The sequence below is a fragment of the Embiotoca jacksoni genome, unplaced genomic scaffold (genome assembly GCF_022577435.1).
Source record: "Embiotoca jacksoni isolate LCO1_2020_lvr unplaced genomic scaffold, fEmbJac1.0.p SCAF_10, whole genome shotgun sequence".
Taxonomy (NCBI): Eukaryota; Metazoa; Chordata; class Actinopteri; family Embiotocidae; genus Embiotoca; species Embiotoca jacksoni.
In genome coordinates, this window is record NW_027185230.1 from 14,993,252 (window position 1) to 15,001,085 (window position 7,834).

The window sequence follows — 7,834 nt, forward strand, 5'->3', positions numbered from 1 at the left end:
AACGAGTACTAGCCAATCAGAGACAGAGTAGGGCGGATCATGTCTTTACCATACTAGATTAAAAAAAAAAGTATTTCAAGCATGTAAACAAACCATGACGCACGTCGGATCCCTCCCAGAATGCATCCCTCACATCAGCTGAGCTCCCGCGGTGGAGAACAACGGAGCCACTAATTTAACCCAAATAAACCGGGCTCATTCTTATTTATTAGTCGAAAAAGAAACCAGGAATAGTTTTTGTTCATTTATAAGCTTGGTTAAAAAAAAAAAAAAAAAAGTTGCGGACGGGTACTGCGGTGATATTTACTCCTAGCGGCAGCTGGTGGCGGTGCTGTTTAGCGTCGGCTAGCCGGTTAGCTGGTCCTGGACTTGACGGGGGGCGGGGAGGAAGCTGCTGGTAACATCGGACAGCTGCTGGCTCCAACACGGAACAAGACAAAGAAAACAAAAGATAAAGAAGTCCGAGAAAGTTGACAATATATCTGGCGTCACTTGAAAGCCAGTTAGCAGCGAGTCCGCGAACTTAATTGAGATATTTGTTGGGTGGTCTCAGGTTCACGTTTGGCTTTTTTTGTTGTTTTGTTGTTGTTGGTTTTTTTTGGGGAGCTTTAGCAAACGGAGCTAGAAAAACAAAACAACACAATGAGCGCAGAAGAGACCGCAGCGCAGACGAAACCCGAACCGGAGGATGACGGCATGACCTGGTGGTACAGATGGCTCTGCAAAATAGCTGGAGTTTTGGGAGGAATATGTAAGTAGTTGTCAAAGTCCATTTCTTTTGTCACTTCGTAAACGTCCACAACAACAACAACAAAACCTGCCACAGCTGCATGTATAGTGTTAGTAAATTTAAAAAAATAAAAAACCATTGGGTGATGCTGTGTGCCATTTCACAGCGACATGTAAGTTGGTGTTTTATTGTCGTGTCAGCATGGTTTTTATTGTTTATTTGTGTGAAGATACACGATAGAAAGGGCATCAGATTGGTATCTAGAACAGCGGGTGTGTTGTTGTTGTTGTTGTTTTTATTGTGTACATATACCGCACTTCAATTGCTCTGCCACGAAACAAAAGCTTTGCCACAGCTCATTGTCCCATCACTGCAGCAGCCACTGTTGGGCACCGCCTGTCTGTTTGCGTGCCTCATGTATTCACAACACCTCCTTCCTCCTAAATTACCTTTATGATATAAACACACATAGTCAGGTAAGTTGACACCCTCCCCACCCCCCCCACCTCCCTCTCTCTATCTCTTCTCAGGAGTTCAATGTGAGACGGAAGTGATTTTTCTTTTAAACTGCTGGCTTTGCAGTTTTCCAGCAGCATTGCAGCCCTTCCTCCTTCTCCTCCGCGCTTCTCTCCTTCGCAGTGACACCAGAGTCGCAGCGGCTGTATCACATTAAACCGCTGCATATTCAATGGCTCCTGTATTATTGAGGAGGCTGCGTGGTCTAAAGCAGCGGGACATGCTACGTGCTTCTTCCAGTGTTCGTGACCGTGTGGGCTCGTCTGGCCCGACAGTTCACAGGGACATCAGGCGTATTCATCCTCCCTTCTCACTCTGCAGCTGCAGCCTGACACTGCTGTACGGTGTCAACTGCAGTCATCATTATCGGACTTAGCACCAGTGGCAGACCCGAGTATTCAGATCCTTTCATAAAGTAAAAGTGCTGATATCAAAATCCTGCATTGAAAATGTTACTTGAGTAATAAGTAGTTTCAGTCCTACCCTGTTTTGTTCAGGTGAGTCAGCGAGTCGGCATGCACAGTATGACGACCGTGATGATGATCGTTTATGATGTTGACATGGACTTTTCACAGCTTTGGCACAACTTATAACTCACCACCAGTGTTAATATACTTGCAGCCCATCTCATAATGCAGTGTACACATATTTTTAGACATTGGATATACGGCAGGTCCCGTCGTGCCCTTTGTGTCGCATCGGATGGATATAAAAGGATTAATACCTTCAAAACAAAAGCGTACCTGCAGCAAAAGCTCAAACGGGCCATTATTCAAACTACCCAACGTTGTCATTAAAGGCCTCTGAAACAAATTACCTTCAACATGAAAAAGGGTGCCCGCTTTGATTTTGACATGGTTTTAATTAGTGTTTCAAATTAATATGGGTAATTAATTTTCAGGCTGAGTATAATAGCTCGTACATCAACACAAGACTGTTTTTTTTCTTTTTCAGATGTTTTCAGACTGTGTGTGTGTGTGTGTGTGTGTGTGTGTTTACATCAACACACTGTACATGCTTCATTTGCTCCACATTGCTGATTTTCTCATGTTATTTATGGTGTAAATTCCTTACACTCACCAAGCAGCACATACATGATGGATGTAGTTATCATGTTTTCCAGCGTAGGATTGGCTGAACTGAACCTTTCCCCTGTGATGCGTAGTTTAAATAAAAGACCTAATGGTCAGATCTAATGCTCTCTGTACAGTACAATAATCTGCCATCTGTCGCGTCATTATAACAGTCCTTTTGTTTTGTCCTTTGTCTGCAGCCTGTGCCGTCGCAGGAGTGTGGAACTGTGTCACTGTGAACCCTTTAAACATTGCTGCGGGGGTATGGATGGTGTAAGTCCTTAACGCAGTCACATTCTTCTTTAATGAAGCATTTCATCGTCCATAAGCCTGGACATTTTTATATGCTGTTGATATAGAGCAGCGAAAACCTCTGAACATACTGTAAAACAGCTTTTTAGATGATACTAAGTGCTCTATTCTGTCATGAAGGTTTTTTTGTTTGTTTTTCATTTAAGCTCAGGTTCCTGTGAGTAGCACAAAGAAAGTGAAGTCGACTGTAGATCTTTTTTTCTTCTTTTTTTTGTGTTACAGTTTTTGTCAAATTTACTGACGCAAATGTGAGCTGGTTCCAGTCAAGTTTTCCTGAACACCAACTGAGAGTCACAAACACAAGAAAAGTATTGAATATAGAGACCCATCAGAGCCTCACAGGGCAGCTTTTCAGCTTTTTAATAAATGTATTTCATGCGTAGTGTTTACTGACATTCCTCCATTCGTATCTGACATCGATAGTGAGCAGCATGTTGCCAGCCAGCCACACCTCCTCCTTAAATGTGAGCATGTTGTGCCAAAGGGTGCCGAGATTCTTTTGGATTTTAAGTGGAACTCTTGAGCACATGCCCCAACAAAGCCGCTTATGATGGATTTTTTTTTTTTTTTTTTTTTGCTGTAGGCAGATGAATTGTTAATAAAAAAAAAAAAGAAAAAAGGTTAGTCTCAGCCCTAATTTCACCAAGTAATCTCGCTGTTTCTGTGCCGGCATAACCGTTCTTTTCCAACCAGTTGTTGTGTTCATTTCCTGCGTTTGAGATTTGGAAGTGCACGGGATGGTTCACTGCTGTTTTTGTGTCCTCTCCTCTCGTCTCAAGGTTGAATGCCTTCGTGCTCTTCCTTTGTGAAGTCCCATTCTGTTGCCAGTTCATAGAGTTTGCTAATGCAGTAGCAGCCCGTGCAGACAAATTCAAACCTTGGCAGAAAGCCTTCTTCTATTGTGGGTGAGAACAACTATGCATTGTACGCGGTTGATGTTATTAGACGCTGGACTTCAATATAAAAAAAAAAAAAAAAGTATTTTTGGAATGTGAATTTCTCAGTTATTAACTGCACAAGCTATCGAACACACTTTTGGGAATGTGGTTCTTTTATATACAGCATGTACTTAATAAGATTTACTGACATCTTTTGTCTTTTGTCCCCTCGGCTGCGTGTCGTCAGGATGGCTCTGTTTCCTGTGTTCTTGAGTTTCTCCATTACAACCTTGTTTGGAAACGCCATCGCCTTCGCCACAGGAGTTCTGTACGGACTTGTATCTTTAGGCAAAAAGTAAGATCTCTTCTCGTCGTAATTAGTAACATTCAATGTCACCAAAGCTCTTAAAGGTCCCATATTTGATAGTTTTTATATTTTTAAGATGTTTTTGTGGTTTTAAAACCATCTCAATATAGTTTAACATCACCTCTCTTCAGCTTCTCTCTGAAACTCTCCCAAGATCGGGCTGTTTTGTGTCTGTGTTTTTAAGGTGCATTAATATCAATGACCCTCTCTTCTGATTGGCCGATTCTTGTCCAAGTGACACGACCAGGCCAACCACTGGTTTTCCTCGGTCTTGTAGCTCGCGAGCTTTGCGATGGTATTACCGCTCTGTGTTTCCTTCCACCTAAAAGGTTGAACAGTGGGTCCTGCTGATGGCCCGTTTGTGACATCACAAACTCATGCAGGTCCAAACGGTTCATTTCTAGGCACAGTTGCTGGATACAGGCTGTGCCCATCTCTCCGCAGACTGAGCATTCTGATGCTTTCACAGTATTTCTATAACACCTGGAAGAAACGGGTATCTGACTTCATAGAATATGGGCCCTTTAAAAGCAAAATTCGAGCTGTTTTTTTTCCTTTAATTTTGATTCAGTATCTATTCGAATATAAGCTGCACACTTCACACGAAGTAATTACCTTTATCTCTTGATGTCCCTCTCACCTTGCATCAAATTAAAACAGGCTCCCATATTAAATGCAGTTTTCCCCACTATAATCAGTTAACACGATTTTGATTTGCTGCTTGGAAATTCTAATAATCCTAATGAGCCTCGGTATTCATGGTAATTAACTTTTGACGAGGTGAGCGACGCGATAACCTCGCAGCTAACGCAGTCGTCTTCTCCCGTCACACCCGCTTTCTCTTTGTTTCCACCCACCTCTCTCCATGGGCGTAACCTCTCGTCACCATCCCTCTCCCGCTTCCTGTCTGCCTATTTCCTTTCTCTCTCAGGGGAGACGCGGTGACTTATGCCAGGCTGCAGCATCAGAAACAGGGGGATGAAGAGAAGATGACGGGAACGACGAACGGGGCTCCGGAGTGAGGCGTCTGCCTTCCCACCCTCCTGTTCGAGCGCTCTTTTCCTCAGTTCTTACACTTGGAACTTTTTCCTCCCTGTCCTCCAGCCATCCTACCTCTTCCTCCACCCTCCTCCTCCTCCTCCTCCTCCCCTCACTGTCACTACATAACAATGGTACTGAGTTTACGTATTTACTTTTAACTGCTGCGTTCTTGTTGTCAGCCCGACTGACAGACTGATGTTGGATTCCAGCTCGTTATTTTGGTACCTGCCGTGTAAATGGGATTCATCATCGTGACCTGATACCTTAAATTGTACGTTTTGTTTATGATTCTCCTTATGGGTTGTGTTATTTGTTTCCGCTTTGTTGTTTGTTGCTGTTGTTTGCCCTTTGTTTCGCACAAAACGTTCGATTTACGTCTTTTCTTACCCCAAAAGCCTTTCAGGAAATATGAGTAGAGATAATTGTGATTGTAAATTGTACATAACTGACTTCAGGTTATTCGTTCTGACTTGGAGGCTGTGATTCAGAGTTGTGTGACAGAAGGAGTGCAGTGATACTCAGAATTGCTGCTGTTCGGTCTGTGTGTCGTCCTGCTTTTGGTACAGCATTGGGAAAAAAAAAAAAACGCCCAGCACACATTTATGCCCGTCAGGATCATGAATTTTTAGTTATCATACAAATTATCACTATTGATCATTTCTATCGTTTTGTTCAATTAATTCTACCGTTATAGTATAAGCTTTACCAGAGTTTAATACACATACCTTGTCAAGGAGAAGAGCCATTTAATGTCTGCTGCGTTTGGCTTTGCTGCTAAATCCATCATATTAATGTCAATAGATTCTCGTTGAAATACGGTCGTTGTGATATTCTAAGTTTAAGGTCTCAGAATAAACAGTCGGAGGTGCTAATTCGCCGCGAATGTGCCAGTAAACCGTACCAGAGGAAGGTGCGACAACAAGGTGATGTCAGTAAAAGCGCGGCAGTCAAATGACATGTCTGTTTGTTTCATCCAGCTGTTTTTATACAGAAGAGCGATTCTAACAATTATGCAAAATGACTGCGGTCATCTCAATTAATCGCAATCACGCAATTCCATAATAATCGTGACGGGCCTGCACGCAGTGTCAGCAACATATTACACAATAACTGTTCATCCCAATATTTAAAGGTAAAAGAGCTGCTGAGTCACAAAACAAGGTGCAAGGATAAGTCATTATGTGTGAAACAGAGCTGCCTCCTCTGAACCGGACAGTTGAATTGTCTAGTGGGAAGAACCCTGACTCGACTCTGGAACAACTGCTGACCTTTTCCTGAAGAAAAGGTCCGTTGTTTTTTTTGTTAGATGTCATCAGGTTTAAGAGTGTAAAACTACTTTCTTCATAAGACTGAGGGTCCTAAAGGTTTTAACTCACTACAGACTTCATCAGATTTGATGACAAATAATAGGCCTGCCTGTATTTATTTGTTTTAGCTTTATTAATTCATCTTTTTAAAATTGTGTTGTTAATTTTATTGAAAGAAACCGCCTGCCTTTTTAAATGATCTGTGACAACTACACCACAGATGTAAATAACCTCAAGTGTTTCCTTTTTCATTGTATTTGAGTCACAAAAAGTTTCTCTTTAAAGAACTCCTTCGCGTTGACTTCTGATGCTGATTTTTTATCGTACTAGGTTTGATTTTAAAAAAAGTCAGAGGGGGAGGGGGGGGGAATTATGTTGTTGTTGAGATGTTTAGATTTCTTGATCAACAATCTAGAAATGTATAGACGAAAGATTTTAGCACGAGTGCATCAAACGTTCGTGAAGTACAACACACACAACTCTGAACTGCAGCCTGAGTGCGTTTGTAAACACGCATAAGCAGAAGGGATATTGTTAACGTTGGGGAATGTATCCATTATACCCAAAGAACAAAAGCTTTTTATCTTTATTTTGCTTCGAGCTTTAACATTTTCATTTTGGTCAGTTGGTTTAAGCTGAGTTGAGGCATTTCTGCACTGAACTTCGGGATAGCTTTCAATGCACGGCTCAGCTCCTTTACGTACGTTTCCTCATGAACAAACGGCCGCCAGCGAAGTCGTGGCTGCGGATTTTGTGATACCTGGTACATTATGTTATGACAAGCTCTCATGTAAAACATTTTGTACCTTCTTCTTTTTTTTCTTTTAGAATCTGTTACTGAATATGTGCTGATTGTTCTGTGTTTATTATGAGTCTTAATTAGCACGCGCGACCGAAACCCAAACACAGTTTAATGAGAGGAAGTGTCTTTGGTTCAGGGACTAATTGGTCTGCATCCCACACAGAACCACGGTTCACCTTTGTCACTCAGATGAGGAACGCAGTTGTACGATTTGTGTTGTTTTGTTGCATTGCCTCCGTTGTGTCATCAGTAATAAGGATGCTTTGGGGATAATTGCTCACACACACCTCTTACAGCTGTTTCTATCTTAATAAGCTGGTCAGAGATCGAGAGGCTGATTTACACGTCACCACCAGCTCTCAGGTATCATACTCACCCATGCACAGCGCACAGTTACAAAGGAGTTTGTGATCAGATCATAAGTATACTGGAACAAGCATAAGCATGACTGTGAAGTTAACCGCATCACTCGAGCCAATGGAAAAGCATTTGTGATGCATCGAAAACCTGCACAACCAGCATCGACATGTGTTGAAACACTACGTCCGCACCAGTGATATGGTACAGTCCAACACTACAGTTTTACCGCACCGCTTCGGTCCTCCACACCCATCCGTTCCACCAGTCCTTTTTTTTTTTTTTGTATTATTATTATTGCAGTCGCCTCCATCTAATACTCATGAATTGACCGATATAAATCTGCAGGTATCGACTGTGTCCTTTGCTGTAAGGGATATGTGAATAGTGTGTGTTGTGATGTGAATCCTGACCTTCTTAATTACTGAAATAAACAAACTTGCTACTACCA

General features: G+C 42.1%; 1 protein-coding gene across 2 annotated transcripts; it reads left to right on the top strand.

Moving 5' to 3' along the window:
* Positions 1-99: 99 nt before the first annotated feature.
* cacfd1 (calcium channel flower domain containing 1) lies at positions 100-7,834 on the top strand. 2 transcript variants are annotated; one of them, XM_069168856.1, is made up of 5 exons: positions 100-751; positions 2,520-2,592; positions 3,411-3,536; positions 3,757-3,864; positions 4,808-7,834. In XM_069168856.1, exons 1-5 carry the CDS (start codon positions 643-645, stop codon positions 4,896-4,898), a joined length of 507 nt encoding a protein of 168 aa, XP_069024957.1. In that variant the 5' UTR covers positions 100-642; the 3' UTR covers positions 4,899-7,834. The 2 variants fall into 2 exon arrangements, with proteins under 2 accessions (XP_069024957.1, XP_069024966.1); XM_069168865.1 differs by having other exon boundaries at positions 4,537-4,898.